This window comes from Cebus imitator, unplaced genomic scaffold (genome assembly GCF_001604975.1).
Source record: "Cebus imitator isolate Cc_AM_T3 unplaced genomic scaffold, Cebus_imitator-1.0 Scaffold140, whole genome shotgun sequence".
Lineage (NCBI taxonomy): Eukaryota > Metazoa > Chordata > Mammalia > Primates > Cebidae > Cebus > Cebus imitator.
Window position 1 is genome coordinate 1357028 of NW_016107455.1, and position 21482 is coordinate 1378509.

General features: G+C 39.9%; 1 protein-coding gene across 4 annotated transcripts in view; it reads right to left on the reverse strand.

Annotated features, from left to right (window-relative positions):
* SSH2 (slingshot protein phosphatase 2) overlaps positions 1 to 21482 on the reverse strand; it is a 302028-nt gene that overhangs the window by 51434 nt on the left and 229112 nt on the right. For 3 of the 4 annotated variants that reach the window (XM_017542165.2, XM_017542162.2, XM_017542164.2), the window contains 4 exons: positions 20058 to 20122; positions 8377 to 8498; positions 2491 to 2559; positions 1642 to 1707 (listed from right to left, as the gene is read on the reverse strand). In XM_017542165.2, the coding sequence (XP_017397654.1) occupies positions 1642 to 1707; positions 2491 to 2559; positions 8377 to 8498; positions 20058 to 20122 (322 nt within the window). The remainder of the gene's footprint in view (positions 1 to 1641; positions 1708 to 2490; positions 2560 to 8376; positions 8499 to 20057; positions 20123 to 21482) is intronic. The other variant, XM_017542163.2, reaches the window with a different exon arrangement.

The window sequence follows — 21482 nt, forward strand, 5'->3', positions numbered from 1 at the left end:
GAGAATAAAAGGCCAGGTGCAGTGGCTCACATCTGCAATACCAACACTTTGGGAGGCCGAGGCAGGAGGACTGCCTGAGGTCAGGAGTTCAAGACCAGCCTGGGCAACATAGAGAGACCTCAGTCTCTTAAAAAAAAATAAAAAAAATTAGCCAGGTGTAGTGGCACATGCCTATAGTCATAGCTGCTTAGGAGGCTGAGGTAGAAAGAACACTAGAGCCCAGGGGTTGGAGGCTGCCATGAGCCATGATTGCACCACTGCATTCCAGCCTGGGCGACAGAGGGAGACCCTGTCTCTTTAAAAGAGAGAGAGAAATGGAGATAGAGATGAGAGAAAGACATCTATCCTGTCTAAGTAAGAAATACTCTGCTGAGACTTGATTATGACAAAAATAAATAAATAAAAGAGAGAAATACTCTCAGGCCAGTTATGTAACCCCTCCAAAACCTGTTTTCTCATCCACAATAAGGGGCTAATATTATTTTGGGGGCTTGGTATGATGATTAAATATAATCCATGTAAATAACCCCAAAATGTCCGTATGACAGCTGATGGTTATTAGCAAGTATAACGTTTTCTCTAGGCTTTATTCGCATTATGAAAATAGCCACCAACAGTTTAAATGGAAATCTATCTATCTATAAAGTAACTCTGTGAATGCTATCCCTGGTTACCTTAAGAAATAGCTAATGCAGGCCAGGTGAGGTGGGTCACGCCTGTAATCCCAGCATTTTGGAGGCTGAGGCAGGTGGATCACGAGGTCAGGAGTTCCAGACCAGCCTGGCCAATATGGTAAAACCCCATCTCTACTAAAAAATACAAAAAAATTAGCCGTGCATGGTGGTGTGCCTGTAGTTCAGCTACTTGGGAGGCTGAGGCAGGTGAATCGCCTGAATCCGGGAGGTGGAGGTTGCAGTGAGCCGAGATCACGCCACTGCACTCCAGCCTATGAGACTCTGTCTCCAAAAAGAAAAAAGAAAAGAAATAGCTAGTGCACAGCAGTGTGATGTTCTAGACTTGGCTCTTAGTTCACTAAGTAACTAACTTAAGTCAATGTGTCCGTAATAAAACTCAGTTTCAACTGGCTTATCTGAACGATTAAGTCTCTGCCAAAGTCTAGAATACCACCTCTGAATTTCACTTGTTCACCAACACCCAAGGCCTTCTAATTGCAACAATTTGAATATTGCATTTCTAGGTCATCTTTAGCTATGGTGGTTACATGAACAGATCATTCAGCATTTTCATAGCAAACTGTACCATTTCAAACATTTCTCACAACATATTGTTCCAATAACATTAAAACACTTTTGGGCCGGGCACGGTGGCTCAAGCCTATAATCCCAGCACTTTGGGAGGCCGAGGCGGGTGGATCACGAGGTCAAGGGATCGAGACCATCCTGGTCAACATGGTGAAACCCCGTCTCTACTAAAAATACAAAAAACATTAGCTGGGCATGGTGGCGCGTGCCTGTAATCCCATCTACTCAGGAGGTTGAGGCAGGAGAATTGCCTGAACCCAGGAGACGGAGGCTGCAGTGAGCCGAGATCGCACCATTGCACTCCAGCCTGGGTAACATGAGTGAAACTCCGTCTCAAAAAAAAAACAACACTTTTGTAGAGATAGTAAAGTCATCTTACCACATTGCCTGCACAGATACAGGTTTGAAGATGTGAACTCTGTTATCAGTCGATACGCTGAACCCGCTAAGGACAAATGAGAACAAGACAAAAATCCACAAATTAGGGTAGGTTATTTCAGTTGTAAGTTTTCAAGGATGTTTCCCAGGCTAACAACTGGCTCAGTAGAAGGAATTATCAGGCATTTCATGCAGAAGTTTTAACTAGAGCATAAGACTTGGCCGAAAAGGTTCAACAAATTGTCTGACCTCATCTACCAGGCAAAATGAATGGATTCCCATATTGGAGTTAGGGAATTAAATGCAGTTTCCCAGCTGTAGCTGTGGACAAACTGTTCTGTATATTTCTATTTGGAAGTCTTGTGGGTTCTTAGCAAACCTGACCCTGGTTTTATAAACTGGAGCAAACATCTTGGTCTCTTGGGGACACATTCTAAAAACATTAGGAGGTAGGTGGGGGTGGGGTCACTGGAAGGAACTGGCACAGGAAAGGGGTTGTACTGTAGGCTGACAGCTGGCAGAAGCAGCAAGAGGTTATTTGAAACAGAACATATCATCCTTTGGGAGAGCATTGCAACAGTCCCATGTGCTCAGATTAAACAGCCAACAAACTAGTTCTTCTTTGTCTTGATTCCTACCACGGTTGGCCTAGAAGAACAGAAGTGAGAGACCCTGGCAAGTTGTATTTTTACTCCATTTTACAAAACAGGAGTTTAAAAGGACTCATTGAGTTGCTGACATGTAAGTTTAGTTGGCACACTGGACCTCCCTTTTAGCTGAATGAATGGGTACTAAGATGGAACCCCACCCCTTGGCTTTCTGTAACAGAATGAAAAAGGAAATCTCTTACCCATCACCATCCAAATGAATTAGCGTGTCACTCCAGAGAGGCAAAACTAAGCCCATGGTACAAGTGCTACTGCAAGAGAAGAAATAGTCCACAAGTTACTCCTGTTACTCTGGGAAGCAGTCTTTTGTTTACTAACTCTTTCAACACCAAGGATAAACCCTTAAATTCCAAATTCTGGCATATGTGTTATAGTGAAGAAATTTCTATCATATTACTATTAATCTTATGTATTAATCTCCTGAAGACTCAGGAGCTGTTTTTGTTGTTGTTGTTGTTTTTTTTTTAAAGAGATAGTGAGTCAGTTCCTTAAATATTTAATGAAGAGAACTTACTGACTCAGCTTCCTACATTGTCATCTTGCAGATGGCCACTATCTAAAAAATGCAGATGATTGCTATTGTCTTGCATTTGGCAGATCTTAGGACAGGGTACAGAGCCCAACTCAACTCCAAGGAATTTTTTTTTTTTTTTTTTTTTTTTTGAGATGAAGTCTCACTCTGTTGACCAGGCTAGAGTGCAGTGACACACTCTTGGCTCACTGAAATCTCTACCTCCCACGTTCGAGAAATTCCCCTGCCTGAGTCTGCCCAGTAGCTGGGATTACAGGTGCGTGCCACCGTGCCCTGCTAATTTTTTTGTACTTTTAGTAGAGATGGGGTTTCACATGTTGGCCAGGCTAGTCTTGAACTCCTTATCTCAATTGATCCACCCACCTCAGCTTCCTAAAGTGTTGGGATTATGGGCATGAGCTATGATGTCCAGCCCCAAGGATTATTTTTAATGCCAATAACTATTGCTGGTTGCTGGAGACCTTGGGTTGTGTGATTTGCCTCTAATTCTCAGGTTTACATAGATTTAATGAACACCAGAACACATTCAATAGACTAAAAGGGAAAGTGAATTAAAAATATAAAGAAGTAATTGTTAATAGCTTGTAATCAAGATAGACAAAACAGATACAACACAACTTAAATCAATGAAACACTGCTTTGTGACTGTGTACTGAGCTAGCACTGTGGAAACACAGAGTAAACAGAAACGTCAACAACCACCAAAAAGGTAGCCCTAGTATGGTATTTAAAAACACTATTTCTTTCTTTCTTTTTTTTTTTGAGACAGAGTCTCCCTCTGTCACCCAGGCTGGAGGGCAGTGGTACAATCTCAGCTCACTGCAACCTCTGCCTCCTGGATTTAAGCGATTCTCCTGCCGCAGCCTCCTGCTGGGATTATAGGCATGCACCACCATGCCTGGCTAATTTTTGTATTTTTAGTGGAGATGAGGTTTTGCGATGTTGACCAGGCTGGTCTCGAACTCCTGGCCTCAAAATGATCCACCCGTCTCAGCCTTCCAAAATGCTGAGATTACAGGCGCGAGCCACTGCACCAGGCCTAAAATGCTATTTCAATCACACAATAGCCCCGGAAGGACTTTAAGCTAATGGAAGAGGTTGGTACAGAAAGCCATGGACCCCTGTTTGTATGCTCTATCACACCTCTTTGCTGGGAAACAGTAACCTACTCCAGATCTGCCAATGTCTCTCCTTAAGGCTGCCATAACTTGCTTTTCCCCTCTGGATAGTCTCTGAAAGGCTTCTATGATACTCCAAGCCAATCTATCTAGAGAGGCAGCATGGTGTAGTAGAAAGAATCTGGCACATGGGAGGTGGAAAAGCACAGTATGGTTAAGAGGATGGGCTCTGTTTCTGGCACTAATTGTATAATCTTAGGTGAATTAGTTAATTGTTTTATGCCTTAATTTCTTCATTTGTAAAACTAGGATAAAAATATCTTCTTCATTGTACTGTTTTGAAGATTAAATTTTTAAAAAGTGTATAATACTTCCTAAGCGCCTAAAATGTAATAGTCATTGAATAAAAGATCTGGGATTGATTTCCTTCAGTATTACAACTTCTTTTAAAAAATTATTTGACCTCTCTCAGTCTTAATTTCTTCATCTTAAACTGTGAATAACAAAACCTATTCTCATAGGTATAGGTGTAAAGACATAACATAAATATGAATATGAATCTGTAATGGGTGTTCCAAATACATCTGAAAGTGATTGTTTTTAAAGCATTATTTAAGTGATTGTTTTTAAAGCATTATTTAAATGTTTTAAAAACAGCATGAGGAATACCAAACTTTTAACTGTTAAGAGTCACTGCAGGGCTAAAGGAGGCCAGCCCTTAGTTGGTCTTTCCACTACACTTGCTGGCCTGTGCTACTTAACACCTTGCTAGTGATTCCAGAGCTCAGGGGATTCAAATCAAGACCAAAACAGCTTGTCCACATTGGAACCTGGACCTGAACAACAGAAGCACAGCTACCATGCCAGAGTCCAGAAGCAAGTAAGACAGCTCTACCACAAGTTTTGTTGAGTAGATGAGATAGGCACACAAAAAATTTGTTTTGAAGATGAAGTGGGGATAGTTTTATCCCTCTTTTTGTTTTGTATTTAGTGAGTGCTTAGCCAGGTTCTTAGCAACAAGTATAATTTGGAGTATAAATATGATGGGTTTGTAGTCCAGTGACAAATCTAGAAATTAACTATATAAAAAGAAAGCTTCAAAAGAGTATGATCTATAAGCTTGTGACCAGATTTTGGTTGACTTTTGGACAAGTGACATGGATATACAGGAACTAACATTACATTTTTGGCTTGTATTCAGGCCAGAATGCTTTTTCACATTAAGAAGTAGCTTTTTCACACAACAGGAAGGAAAGGCCTGACTGAGGCACACTTTGTATTTTTGTCTAGGTTACCTGAGTCTCTCAAGATTTTTCTCCATTAAAGTATAACTACTTATTTTAGTAAATATTCAACTCATTCAATAAAAATTTATTTAGTGCCTATTATGTACCAGACATTTCAAGGTGTTGGGGGTACAAAAAGAAATTAAAAAACCACACAAAACCATGAAGCTCTATTATAACTTAAAATATACGTCACATTTTAGAAACCAAGACTTTGCTGCATTTTAAAAAAATTTATTACTTATGATTCTCAAAAAACTTGCAAATAGGCTAAATGAATTGGCTGCCATGCATTATTAAGAACTATTTGTACTTGTCATAATCTGGGTTCCACTTTGGCTTAATACCATTTAAGCATTAATATTTTACAGTCTCAGACATGAAATGATACAAATTCAAATTCCTTCACTGACAACTGAGACAGAAATGCTTTTAAATTACCTGAGTACCTGAGAGTTCTAACTATCCAAGGAGCTCATTAAAGTAGAGGATGTATGGGAATTTCATAACAGCAAGTTTACCATACAGAATGAAAACTAGTTTCCAGCTTTTCATGCCTTATTTTGTCTTCTATAAACTAAAATTTCCTTCGGCTAGTGACACTGGTCAGATATGATTCAGACAAAACCACTGCAAAAGACAGATGTAGTTTACTGAGTATAACTACTGGGTACCTATATTAAAATGCATTTTTTCTGGTAAAGTTCAGGACAAAGTGAAAGACACAAGACACAAAAGTGCTTGCTCATATTTTGGGTCAAGAGACTCTGCAGTTATTGTCTTCTGTCTTTAGGGGAGGACTCAACTGAAGCTTCATGAGGTTCCTGTTCCTGTTCTATAGGTTTTCAAGGGAGGGGGTCAGGGAGAATTGAACAAAGGAAATAGGAGCTAGACAGTGCTGTCCAACTGAACTTTCGGCAAGAATGGAAAATGTTCTGTACATGTACTGTCTAATACGATAGCCACTAGCACATAAGGTTACTGAATACTTGAAATGTGACTAGTCAGAATTGAGGAATGGAAATTTCATTTAATTTTAATCTATTTAAAAAGACACATGCATGCTGTGTGCAGTGGCTTATACCTATAATCCCAGCACTCAGGAAGGCAGAGGCAGGAACCCAGGAGTTGAGATCAGCCTGGGTAACACAGAGACCCTGTTCTTGACAAAAAGGAAAAAAACAAGAAAAGAAGGAAAAAAAAGAATAGAAGAGGAAGGAAGGAAGGAACAAACGAAGGAAGGAAGGGGCACACATGATTAGTGGCAACTATACTGGACAATACAGATCTAGAGAGATTAAAAAACTAAATTAAAGGTCCTAAAATCCTAATAAATGTAAACAAGGTAGGTGCTGTTATAGGAAAATACTGAAAGCTCTGATGCTTAGGTAACATCAGAAGTTAAAACTATGCAGGAGAAAGCTTCCTAAATGTGGTTTATAAGCCTGTGTTAATTCAGAGCCTACAATTAAATGCTGTAAGTGGTATACAAGCTAATAACTTTGGATTTGTGATCCCTGTGAACCCCCAAGTCATTTTCAGGTTGACTTCTATATAGGAATAAGGTAAACACTGGTTCGGGAAACTTTCTAGTGACAATGTGATTTTTATCCCTCAACAACAGGACAATTAAAATCATTCCCCGGGTCCTCTCCTCTCTTTGTGACTAAATTCCCCTAGGCCTGGGTCACACCCCTAGTTACTCCATAGTTCCATTCTTGTCCTGAACCAGGAAGTCAATGCTTTGAGACATCTGGCAGGATTTCCTGAGGCTTATTATCCAGAGTGTAAAGATCTGCTTAGCAGCCACATTCCACAGTCTTCCAAACGTTTCTCCAGAAAAAGTGGGGAAAATATAAAAGGAAAGCAAGAAACCTTAAGGACACACCTAAAAAACTAGGTGTTGTGTATTATCTTTAATCATAGAATGTGAAGTACAGCTAAAGTCAAAGGTACATAATAACAAAAAGTTCTGCTTTGAGTTTAAGGAGCCATCCTGTACCGTTACCCCTGCCCCCACCATCCTTTTTAACTCAATAGAAGAAAAAAGGAGGCATAACATTTGGTAAAAGTAAGGTTTAAGGACACGGAAAAATAAAACAGATTGTGGTTTAAGTGGGATCTCTTTGAATCTAGGACCACTGGTGCCCTAGAATCACCAAAGTGAATCATTACTGATTATAGCAGAGTAGACCAGGTGCAAGGCTCTTGCCTGTAATCCCAGCACTTTGGGAAGCCAAAGCAGGAGGATTGCTGAAGTCCAGGAATTCAACACCAGCCTGGCCAACATAAGGAAATCTCATCTCTAGAAAAATTAGGAGAAAAACAAAAGGAGATCAGACAGCTGGGCATGGTGGTGCATGCCTGTATTTCTAGCTACTTAGGTTAGGAGGCATGGATTCCTAGAACCTAGGAGGAATTTGAGGCTGTAGTGAGCTGTGACTGCATCACTGCACTTCGGCCTGGGCAACAGAGTGAGACATTGTATCAAAAAAAAAGAAAAAAGAAAAAGAAATAAAAAAGAAAACAAACATAGAGCAGACTGCCAAGAAAAAGCAGCTTTTTTTCCCTGGAAATGTAACTTTGAAACCACTTGCTTTATATCATGACTACCTAAAGATGAGATGAAGGTATGGAATAATGGTAAATGCACAACCAAAGACATTCACTAAACATTCTTGTCTCTCAAGACTGTGGCTAAGATACTTATGTTCTCTAGTTTTATGTCTTGAACTTTAACAGCAGAACTGCACAAGACATTTTTGTGATAAAAGGCAACTGGGGCTGGGCATGGTGGCTCACGCCTGTAATCCCAGCACTTTGGGAGGCCGAGGCAGGCAGATCACTTGAGGTAAGGAGTTTGAAACTGGTCAACATGGCAAAACCCCATCTCTACTAAAAATACGAAAATTGGCCAGGCATAATGGCGCACACTTGTAATCCCAGCTACTCCAGAGGCTGAAGCAGGAAAGTCACTTGAACCCGGGAGGTAGAGGTTGCAGTGAGATGAGAGTGTGCCACTGCACTCCAGCCTATGCAACAGAGTGACACTCCATCTCAAAAAAATAAAAAGGCAACTGGAACAGGTTACTTAAAAAGCAGTTTTCACATTTTGAAATGGTACCACCATACCTGTCATTAGAGGAGAAATCCATTCCTAGGACGATGCTTTCTTCAGTGTCTTGTCTACCATTAGTTGAAACCACTACCATATAGCGTGTTCGATTCTGGTAAGTACTTTCCAGTCTTACAGCCTGGAAGTTAGCAGACAACAGAATAATTATGAAATTTAGAATATTAATGTCAGATAATTTCAACCCTTTTGCATCAGCATCTTAAAGCATACTCAGGAAGGCAGGAGAGCCAGAGGTTAGGAGACATAAATTTAAATCTCAGCTTGTACACTAGCTATAAAACCTTTGTTAAGTTATTAAATTAATTGGCGGTAGGTATAATAATACCTATCTGTCAGGTTGTTTTAAGAATCTTATAAAATAATACACTTAAAGCACAGTGCTTGGCACACAGTAAATGCTGAATAAGATGTTTGCTATTAGTGTAATTTATAATAATCACCACAGTGTGTACTAAAGACTGAAGAGGGAAGTGTGAGGTATATGAATGTACTGGTCTCAGAGATGCAATTCCCACAAACAATTATAATATGAAATAAACTATCAGCATCATCTAAGGGGAGTATTGACTTTGCTACAATGAATTCCTGCATGTTAATACACCACAAGATTTTTTGTTTCAATAACTAAAGGAGATTTTATTTTCAGAAACTTCTCATTTTTTGTCAAAAGTTTTAATTTATTGGTTAATTAAATTTTAAAAGAACACTCAGAAAATTTGAAGATGGACAGAATCTTAGATGAAATTCAGGATTTACTGTTAGTGTAATAATGACATTGTGGTTACTGTGCCTTTTTCTTAAGTACCTGGAGTAAAATAACATGGTTTCTGAGTTTTACTGTAATAATGACATTGTGGTTACTGTGCCTTTTTCTTAAGTACCTAGAGTAAAATAACATGGTTTCTGAGTTTTACTTTAAAATGTTCCAACAAAAGCATTTAAAAAGGAGAGGGGATAGATTAAAGAAGTCAGGCAAAAGGTTGATGGTTATTAAAGCTGAGTAACAGCCAGGCGCAGGTGGCTCATGCCTGTAATCCCAGCATTTTGGGAGGCTAAGGTAGGCGGATCACCTGAGATCAGGAGTTCGAGACCAGCCTGTCAACATTGTGAAACACTGTCTCTACTAAAAATACAAAAAAAATTAGTTGGGCGTGGTGGCACATGCCTGTAATCCCAGCTACTCAGGAAGCTGAGGCAGGACAATCACTAGAACCCAGGAGGCAGAGGTTACAGTGAGCTGACATTGTGCCACTGCGTTTCAGCCTGGATGACAGAGCGAAACTCTGGCTAAAAAAAAAAAAAAAAAAAAGCTAAGTAATGAGTTTATGAGGATGTATTTTCTACTTTGATATGTTTGGAAATTTCCTTAATAAGTTCAAAAAGATACCTTATAAGCCTTAAAAATAAAACAACTTCAGGTGAAACATTCAAATGTTTATTACACATATATTATATATATAATAATGCCAAGTACTGAGGATTCAGTGGTGGAAGACAGAGACATGATTTATACCCTCCTTGAGTATACAGTCTAGTCTACTCTTCTTTCATTTGTTAATAATAGTTTTTAAATGACAAATTTTTTTTTTTTTTTTAAAGAGATGGAGTCTTGCTCTGTCGTGCAACCTCTGCCTCCTGGGTTCAAGCAATTTTCCTGCCTTAGCCTCCCAAGTAGCTGGGACTACAGGTGCATGCTGCCACATCTGGCTAATTTTTTTTTTTTTTTTTGTATTGTAGTAAAGACAGTGTTTCACCATGTTGCCCAGGCTGGTCTCAAACTCCTCAGCTCAGGCAACCCACCTGCCTCGGCCTCCCAAGGTGCTAGGATTACAGGCATGAGCCACGGTGCCTGAACCTTTTTTTATTTTTTTTTGAGACAGGGTCTCACTCTGTCACCCAGGCTGGAGTGAAATGGTGTGACCTTGGCTCACTGCAACCTCCATTTCCTGGGTTCAGGTGATTCTCCTGCCTCAGCCTCCTGAGTAACTGGGATTACAGGTACATGTCTAGCTAATTTTTGTATTTTTAGTAGGGATGGGGTTTCACTATGTTGGGCAAGCAACCAGGCTGGTTTTGAACTCCTGACCTCAGGTGATCTGCCCACCTTGGCCTACCAGTGCTGGGATTACAGGTGTGAGTCACTGCACCCAGCAAAATGACAGCTCTTTGAAACCAGGAAAATGTGATCTAGAGGCAAATTCTTCTGTATAAAATAACCCCTATTCCTTAGAAAAACAGAATTCTAATCCATTAACTGGCTCCTATTTGTCAGAAATTTCTGCTTGGAATTTTTTTTTTCAGTGCTGCTGTTCTTAGAGTCTTCTTCCCCTTAACTCTGTAACTATTCCAAAATGACCAGGCCAAGAGAAAAAGAGAGATAGCTGCACGGCTCAAATGACCCATTTAGCAAGGCAGAGGTGGCTATATTTTTGTTTCTACTCTGATACTCCTAGGAAAAGCTAGAGAAGCACAAACAGCAGAAGTGGCTACATTAAATCTTGTTTCTAATAGGAATGGATATAACAAGAATGTAATGTTTACCATTCTGATGCCAAATGCATAGGACAGAGTACTTCTGACTTCATGTTCCATGAAGTAACTGAGCATTTAAAACCAAATTCACTTATGAGAAAATTAAGAAGAACTAACATTTAAATGAACTAAGGTCTAGAAGGCTGTGATCAAGGGTGGGACATTATACACATAGAAAAATGGATAAATAGTAAATGTATATGTGGTGGACTGGGAGCCAGTACTGACTCCTTGTCTGCTTGTAGAAACACTATGCAACATGTTAATTAACCAGAAAACCTGGTGCAGGTAAACTAGAATTTCTTATAAACAAGATCTCACATATTATTACATATTTATACTTGGGCCTCCCTTGGCCCAAGTTTCCTGAATGTGTTAGAGGATCTTTTATTCTCTGTTAAGGCTCCAAGAATTTCTGGCAAGGCTCAAATACAAATGGCCTGAGAACAACTGAACTGTGTTTCTTACAATTTATCTACAGCTCCTACACCAACCAGTGGCAACCGATTAGCGAAGTCAAAGCTGATAAAAAGAAAAATAAAACTTTCATATTACCTATAATGCAAGCTATCAGACCAAGTTAAAAGTGAGCTGCAAGAGTTTCTTTGTAAGTGATATTCATTGCAAACATTAGTTGTCTCTCTTTTTTTTTTTTTGGCAGAGTCTCACTCTGTTGCCCAGGCTGGAGTGCAGTGGTGCGATCTCAGCTCACTGCAACCTCTGGACCCCAGGTTCAAGCGATTCTGCCTCAGCCTCCCAAGTAGCTGGGATTACAAGTACCTGCCACTGCACTTGACTAATTTTTGTAATTTTAGTAGAGATGGGGTTTCACCATCTTGGCCATGCTGGTCTTGAACTCCTGACCTTGTGGTCCACCAGCCTTAACCTCCCGAAGTGTTGGGATTACAGGTGTGAGCCACTGTGCTCAGCGAGTTGTCTCTTTTTAAAAAGTTTATTTTACCATATCAAAAGCATTTCAAATGTTTGGCTCTCCCTTGCTTACTCAAACTGTAACAGAAGATCCCAAACCTAATGAGAAGGGCCCCAGCCATTTCACACTGACTTAAGCTTGAATAACATGCATATCTCAGATCCATTCAATTTTAAGCTTCTTTTTTGTTTTTGTGTTTTATTCTGTTACCTAGGCTGGAATGCAGTGGGGTGATCTGCAACCTCTGCCTCCTGGGGTCAAGCAATCCTCCCACCTCAGCCTTCCAAAGAGCTTGGACCACAAGTGCCCCCCACTATGTCTGGCTAAATTTTTGTATTTTTGGTAGACACAGGGTTTCACCATGTTGTCCAGGCTGGTCAATTTTAAGCTTCTTAGATGGAAGAATAGCACTTAAGAATTACTGGGATTTGATTACAGACCTTTAGATAGTACCTACAGCATTAATTCAACACCTATATCCTAATTAGAAGAAGAGCTAAAATCTTTACAGAAAAAATTCTGAAATGTGAGGGGATAAACCCAAGACTTTAAAGTTCCTTTTAGGCTGGGCACAGTGGCTCATGCCTGTAATCCCAGAACTTTGGGAGGCTAAGATGGGCGGATCACTTGTGGTCAGGAGTTCCAGACCAGTCTGGCCAACATAGTGAAATCCTCTCTCTACTAAAAATACAAAAACAAACAAACAAACAAACAAACAAAACCAAATTAACTGGGCATGGTGGCACACGTCTATAATCCTAGCTACTTAGGAGGGTGAAGCAGGAGAATCATTGGAATCGAGGAGGAGGAGGTTGCAGTAGGCCGAGATCTCACCACTGCACTCCAGCCTGGGTGGCAGAGCGAGTGAATGAAATTCTCAAAAAAAAAAAGTTCCTTTTAAGCTTCAAGATCCTAGGTTAAGGTGAGAAGGGAGACCCAGGCATTTGGGATTCCCTCCCCCGCCTGTCATCCATTGTGCATCTCAATAGGAGAGACAGGAGGCCAGTTGGCACCTCCTGAATTCCCTTCCTGAAAACAACAGGCTAGGCCTTGGGGAAACTCTCCAGAAGGTACTATTTTTACTTAAAACAAGATCAAACCAGAGAACTTTTCACATGTGAGTCCTAAAACTGTAAACCGGAACTCTTTCATATGTGATTCCTGAAACTGTAAACAGAGAACTTTTCACATGTGAGTCCTAAAACTGTAAACCGGAACCCTTTCATATGTAATTCCTGAAAGTGTAAACAGAGACCTTTTCACATGTGAGTCATAAAACTATGAACCTAAGATTCTTCCAGGTGTAACATATAAAGTATAAGCCTATATAAAGGCTGAACCTCCCTTTGTTAGAGGAGCTTGGCTGTTAGGCACCTATGCCACCAAGCCCCCAGCTGAAATAAATTCCTTCCTCCTGTATTCGGTGCCTGAGAGATCCTTTCCTGCGGCCGCTCCTGCTACAAAGGAATTACAAATCTATGTGTCACAGGCATAAGGAAAGTCTAACACTCATCCTGGTTTGAGGTTTATTTCATATTCCTCTGCTGGAGGTTAAGAGTAAACAAAATCTAACAATCTACTTTCTTAACATAATCAAAGAAATATAATTTAAAATGGAAGGTTTGTACATAATACCCTAATTTTGAAAATGATGCCATTTCCAATGTTTCTTCAGTCTCCAGAACTTAGACTGAAATCAATGACTGGAATAAGAATAATTGAGATGCATTTGATTAATCAACTAAAGTTCTCCTTGAAAAGGACGCTACTGAAGTCCATTTCAATTGTCTAAACAAAACAATATAATGGATTTTAAAACTTGGCAGCAATAGTAACTAAGTTTATATTTCCAAGAAACTACATTTACTACTTAAATGTGGAAGCCTATTACAAGTTTCAGGTGAATTGGATCCAGCAATCTTAGGACTGAAGTGGCCCTGCCTCTGCTTCATTCCTAAAGAACTCAACCTGTTTTCAAAGCTCATCTATTAAAGAATAATACTCAGCATCTAATTTAAATGCTTAACCTGATTACAAGCAGTTTACAAATACCACCTGATAAAAGAGCTTCTCTTGTCCCAGCTTGGTGGCTCATGCCCATAATCCCAGCACTTTGGAAGGCCGAGGTAGGCGAATCACTTGAGGTCAGGGATTTGAGACCAGCCTGGCCAACATGGTGAAACCCAGTCTCTACTAAAAATACAAAAATTAGCTGGGCATGGTTGCGTGTGCCTGTAATCCCAGCTACTCAGCAGGCTGAGTCACGAGAATCGTTTGAACCTGGGAGGTGGAGGCTGTAGTGAGCCGAGATTGTGCCACTGCACTCCAGCCTGGGTGACAATGCGAGACTCCATCTCAAAAAAAGCAGGCCGGGCGCGGTGGCTCACGCCTGTCCCAGCACAGGTGGGGGAGGGGGGGATCACGAGGTCAAGAGATTGAGACCATCCTGGCCAACGGTGGTGAAACCCTGTCTCTACTAAAAATACAAAAATTAGCCGGGTGTGTTGGTGGACGCCTGTAGTCCCAGCTACTTGGGAGGCTGAGGCAGGAGAATTGCTTGAACCCGCACGTGGAGGTTGCAGTGAGCCGAGACTGCGCCACTGCACTCCAGCCTGGCGACAGAGCAAGACTCTGTCTCAAAAAAAAAAAAAAAAAAGCTTCTCTCTTCAGCATCATCTAACATCAGGAAATACTCTTATTAAAGCTTACATTGTGCCTTTACCTTTAATTTCTTTTCACCAAGAGTCTTACATCATGCTCTGTGTGCATGATGTAAGACTCTTGGTGAAAAGAAATTAATTACCCCCAGTAAACTACATTATAAAAACCCAATGTCCAAGACAGGCAGTTCACCCAATCCATCAGAGAGAAAGGTTCCAAAAGTATGTAAATATTAAATTCTAGTCAAAAGAATGAAGAAAAATCAATAGCCAAAATTAAAATACGCTTCACTTGTGACACTAATAAACTAAAGAACACTGTCTTCAAAAGAAAAAGATTAGAGCTTGAGGAAGTCTGAATTTTTTTTTTGAACCGGTCTGTCTCTACTAAAAAAATATGAATTATATTCTGTGTAGCCATTAAAAACCATGATTTATTTGAGATGGAAAGATATCCATGATAAACTATGAAGAAAGTAGGTTACTAAAAGGTATTTCTATTTTTATCACATTTTTGTAAAACAAAACAATGCTCTTCCTCTTACTCTTTACACAAACACACACACACACCCCCCACCCACCCACCCACCTTTCTTATATATACATATTTTTTTTAAAAAGTGGAAGGATACTTATCCGAATTGCTAAGAATAATTTTCTCAGAGTGTAGAATACAGAGTGATTTTTACTTTTTTATTTATACCTTTTTGCATTGTGTGGGAGGAAAAAACCCCACGTAATATATTGATAGTTGGAAAAAAATAAACCACTTTCCACTTTAGAAAGCAACATATGATGAAAACCAAAATCATAGAACTCCTCATTTTCTTAAATTCTCCTGCAAAGTACTCAAAAAAGACCTCTTTGTACCTTATCAGCACTTCAGCTTCAGATAAGAATATCAACTGAAGTTACTTCAAATGTACTGAAAATTCTTAATTTCCCAGTTTATTATTTTAATTAAATGGTTGATCTTTGGTAATGTGCAAGAGTACTATAAAACCACTTCCTTTATTTTACTATGTACTAAAGTTAATGCTTGATTAATGTATTTGGAACACAGAGCTTCCCTGGAGGAAAAGATTGCCTTCGTCCTATTTTCAATGCTAAAGTAAAATGTGTGGTTTCTTTGGGTTATTTAAAAAACAAAGGCAGCTAGACACAGTGGCTCACCCCTGTAATTCCAGCACTTTGGGAAGCCGAGGTGGGTGGATCACAAGATCAAGAGATCGAAACCATCCTGCCCAACATAAGTGAAACCCTGTCTCTACTAAAAAAAAAACAAAAATTAGCTGGGCATGGCACGCATCTGCAATCCCAGCTACTTGGGAGGCTGAGGCAGGAGAATTGCTTGAACCTGGGACATGGAGGTTGCAGTTAGCTGAGATTGTGCCACTGCACTCCAGCCAGGCAACAGAGTGAGACTCCGTCTCAAATAATAATAATAATAATAATAATAATAATAATAAAGACAAGACTTTTGACGAGGCACAGTGGCTTATTCCTGTACTCCCAGCACTTTGGGAGGCTGAGGTGGGCAGACCACCTGAGGTCAGGAGTTCAAGACCAGCCTGGCCAACATGGTGAAACTGTCTCTACTAAAAATACAAAAAATTAGCTGGGCATGGTGCCAAATGCCTGTAATTCCAGCTACTCAAGAGGCTAAGACAGGAGAATCACTTGAACCCAGGAGGTGGAGGTTGCAGTGAGCCGAGATCACGCCACTAAACTCCAGCTTGGGTGACAGAACAACTCTCTGTCTCAAAAAGAAAAAAAGCAAGACTTTCAGTTGACTATCAAACTTTTCTTTTAACCTTATGCACAAATCTTAAGAGTTTTAGCATTCCAAATTTAACTCAAAACAAAAGCCTTTGCTTTGAGTCTACAAATGCTCCTTTCAGTTAGAAAAGTGCTAATTTGTCCAAAGTCATACAATGCATTGACTCATTTTCTTGGAGATGACTCACTCAATAATCTGAAACATAATGACTATGTGTTTGTAACCATTCAAAACAACTGTAAAATGGCTTGCCATTTGAACTTTGAATTCAGAGGCATTAGTTACATTTTCTGAATTTATATTTTATAAATGTAAAGCAGCTGAAGATGCATATTTTAGTAAGAAAATATTTAATTGCCAGATCTGCCTTTGTAACTACTTCCTTCATGTTATTCTAAGTCTCTATGTAGTTAAAATTATTTTAATATTTAGAGGTTCAAACCAAACTCCAGAAGGTTATCAATGAGAAAACGATAAAGTGATATTAGATCTCTTTAAAGTTTTAGCTTTACCAAACAAATGTTGAAAGCTATCAGCAAATATTTACTGGGCACCCAGTATGTGCAAGTGACTGTTGTTATGGGTTTTAGAAGAGATGTACTCCAAGTGCGATTCCTGGATCAGCAGCATCAGTGTGTTTCAAAACTGGCTTAAAAGTACAAATTATCATCCGGGCATGGTGGCACATGCCTGTAATCCCAGTACTTTGGGAGGCCAAGGCGAGCAGATCACAAGGTCAGGAGATCAAGACTATCCTGCCAGCATGGTGAAACCCTATCTCTACTAAAAATACACACAAAAAATTAGCTGGGCATGGTGGTGCACATCTGTAATCCCAGCTATGCGAGAGGCTAAGGCAGGAGAACTGCTTGAACCTGGGAGGCGAAGTTTGCAGAGAGGTAAGATCTCGCCACTGCACTCCAGCCTGGTGACAAAGTGAGACTGTCTCAAAAAACAAAACAAAAACAAAAAACCCAAAATGATCTCTGCTTCCCCTTTACTAACCAATCTCTGTGTGTGGAGTCTAGTAATCGGTGATTTAACAAAGCTCTCCAGGTGATTCTGATATACTTTAAAGTTTGGGAATCATTGCTTTAGATGATGATGATGGTAGACATGGTCTTGCACTGTTGCCCAGACTGAGTGCAGTGGCATGATCATAGCTCACTACAGCCTTAACCTGCCAGGCTCAGGCAATACTCCCACCTCAGCCTCCCCAAGTAGCTGGAACTGTTGGGGCATGCAACTATGCCCAGCTAATTTTCTACTTTTTGTAGAGACAGGGTTTTGTCATGTTGCCCAGGCTGGTCTTGAACTCCTGGGCTCAAGTGATCCTCCTGCCTTGGCCTCCCAAAGTGCTGGGATTATGAGCATGAGCCACCACACCCCAGCCACTCCAGATTATTAATACTATAAGAATTGCATCACTTTGTTCCCTTTTAAATAATAACAATGTTATTATTATTATTTTTTGAGACATAGTCTCGCTCTGTCACCCAGGTTGGAGTGTAATGGTATGATCTCGGCTCACTGCAACCTTAGCCTCTCAGGTTTAAGCAATTCTGCTGCCTTAGTCTCACGAGTAGCTGGGACTACAGGGTGTGTGCCAACATGCCTAGTTAATTTTTGTTTTGTTTCGAAGCGGAGTTTCACCCTGTCACCTAGGCTGTAGTGCAATGGCGTGATCTTGGCTCACTGCAACCTCCACCTCCTGGGTTCAAGTGATTCTCCTGCCTCATTCTCCTGAGTAGCTGGGATTACAGGCACGTGTCACCACACCCAGCTAATTTTTGTATTTTTAGTAGAGCGGTAGTTTCAACATGTTGGCCAGGCTGGTCTCAAACTCCTGACCTTTGATGATCTGCCTGCCTCAGCCTCCCAAAGTGCTGGGATTACAGGCGTGAGCCATTTCGCCCAGCCCCATTTTTGTTTTTTTAGTAGAGACAGGGTTTCACCATGTTGGCCAGGCTGGTCTTGAAGTCCTGACCTCAAGGGATCCGTCTGCCTTGGCCTCCCAAAGTGCTGGGATTACAGGCATGAGCCACTGCGCCTCGCCCAAGACTACTATTTAATACTATTATAATAGGTGCGATATGGGCTATCTCTCAGCCTCCCAAAGTGTTGGGATTACAAGGGTGAGCCACCGTGCCCAGCCTTAAATCATTATTAAAGAATGAAATATAGAAAGAAATACAGATAAGATTTATATAAATGTATAATGTTACTTTTGGTTAGGATATAAAACATTTAAAAAATTAAAATTAAGAATAAAATAACTATGAAAGGATTCCTTAAATTTTTATATAGTCTAACCAAAGGACTCATTACCACATACCTGGATTACTACCATAACTACCCAACAGGCCTCCCTGATTTAAAATGACCTTTTCCTCATCTCTAATCTGCATTAGCTTCTGAGGAATCTTCCTTAACTACTATAGCTGTCCCATGGCTTTCCTTGGCTCAAAAACCCGTAATGTTTCACAATTGCTTATTGAAAAGAGGGAGATACTATCTCTAGTGAGTAAGAAAGCAAGCAGCAAGCTTGTCCAACCCATGGCCCATGGGTCACATGGAGCCCAGGATGGCTATCAATGTGGCCCAACGTAAATTTATAAACTTTTGAAAACATTATAAGATATTGTGATTTTTTTTTCTTTAAGCCAATCAACTATCGTTAGTGTTAGTGTATTTTATGTGTGGCCCAAGACAATTCTTCTTCCAATATGGTCCAGGGAAGCCAGATGATTGGACACCACTGAGAGGGTCAGATGGGAAATATAAATAAGGGAAGTAAGCCACGTGAATTTTACATAGGTAGAAATACTTTCCAATTTCCACAAATAAACATGCTCATCTCAGTTTTGTTTTCCTAGATTTATTGGAGGTACTACTACAACAATGCAGGAATGATGACAAATGATGACACTGACTTAAGAAGGCAATAGGAAATGTGAAGATTATGGTAAATTAAGAACCCATGCCAGACCTCACCTAACTTTAAAATTCTGGCTTCCTTTTTTTTTAAAAAAACACTGTGATCCAAACTAAATGTCTGGCCTACACACTGCCAGTCTGAGACCTCCAGTTTACAGCACTAAATCCATATTTGCCTGCCTTGTTTTCCAGTCTCTATCTTCCCAATAATAATAATAATACCCATACTTAGACAGCACTTTGCACTATTCAGTATGTTTTCACGTCCAGTTGATCCTCTCAATGTGAGAGGTAGTCAGGAGATGAGGAAATGGGCACAGACAGGGTAAAGTAACTTGTCCAGTATCATATAATTAGTAAGGACCTAAGTCCACGTCTCCCAAGTCTGAAGCCAGTATCAATCCTTGGCCATTTCACTCCCTCCTTATCCTTTCCTATGTATGTTTTTGCTTGTTAAGTCCTTACCTAGAATAATTTCTTTCTACCAAGCCAAATCTCATCATCTTTCAAGAGTCAGCTCAGGCTCCACTGACTACATAAACCTTCCACATCTAGGTCAAATCCCCAGGTTCTTTCTCCATTTTCTGAACTTCAACTGTTATTATAGTTAATAATTTACAAACTGGTGCTTACCAACAGTCTTAAAACATTAAATTATTTCACAATACTCCACATTAGATGATACCCCCAATTGCACCTCGATGATGGGGAAATGCCATTATTCTTTCTTCACATAGTTCCCAGCACTGTACTGGGATGTAAAAATGACTGTTTAATGTTGGCTATCTTAGACAGTCTTTTTTGAGGAAGAAAATTATAATGACACCACTAACTTACCAGCCTGATGTTGTCTTCTGGGCGTAGTAGGATGAACATTGCTTGGAGATGCTGTTGGAGATCGCCTGGTGAAATTTACAAACCAAAGGATAATTATTCTCCATTCTAATGTTGACAGAGAGGATTCCTTCTACCATAGTGACTTGTAAAAGAAAGTTCTGATTCATTAAATGACTCTAATTAGACATAGAAATTACATGATTATTGACTTAAAAAGGAAAGAGAGACTGCTAGATACTATCTCTTACTCACTAGAGATAGTATCTCCCTCTTTTCAATAAGCAATTGTGAAACATTAATACATTTGCTTTTACTCTATACTACATTAAAATTTATGTCCGTCCTGTGAAAGGTACACTTGAGACCAGTCTCAGTTTTGTATTATCGTGGATGTTAATGAGAGACCTGTTGGTGAGATCTGCTAGGCAGAGGCAGCACTCACTGGCTGTGTTTTCAGGCCCACTGAAGGTAGCAATGAAGGCACTTTGAAAATGGGTGTAGTAGTATGGTATTAGAGGAATCATCTGTAACTTTTAAAAAGCTAACCATTTTGTCATTCCTATTTCTCTAATTATATTCTTTGGTTGCATTTGACCTAAGAAGACTTTTGGATTCTCCCTAGAATAGGGTCAACAGTTTAAAATGATTTTCACATTAGTGACTGATATTATGAGAGTATATAATAAATATGCTACATAAGGGATCTATGATCATGCCACTGCACTCCAGCCTGGTGACAGAGCGAAACCTTATATTTAAAAATAAATAAACAAACAAAAGCCAAACAACCCCCGACCCCAAACCAAAAAGGATGGTTTTCACTGCTGGTTTCTGACCAATTAATTTCATTATTGCAGAATCTTTCAATTTTCAAAAATAAAATAGAGAGTCATTATGTTTGGCCAGATCCATTCTATAACATTTCAAGCCCAGGGACACAATCTGTCTCAGATGCATAAACCCAAGAGAAATGAAAACATACGTCTACCCAGAAAAGTTGTACACACATGTGTATACAGCACTATTCATTATAGCCAAAAAAGTGGAAACAATGCAAATGTCTATCAATTGATAAATGGATAAATAAAATCTGATATTATCCACAAAATATATTATTTGGCCATAAAAAGGAATGATGGGCCAGGTGCAGTGGCTCATGCCTGTAATTCCAATGCTTTGGGAGGCCGAGGTGGGTGGATCACAAGGTCAGGAGATCAAGACCATCCTGGCTAATATGGTGAAACCCTATCTCTGCTAAAAATACAAAAATTAGCTAGGCATGGTAGCACATACCTGTAGTCCCAGCTACTTCAGAGGCTGAGGCAGGAGAATCACTTGAACCCAGGAGATGGAAGTTTCAGTGAGCCAAGATTATGCCACTGCCCTCCAGCCTGGGTGACAGAGCGAGACTCTGTCTCAAAAAAA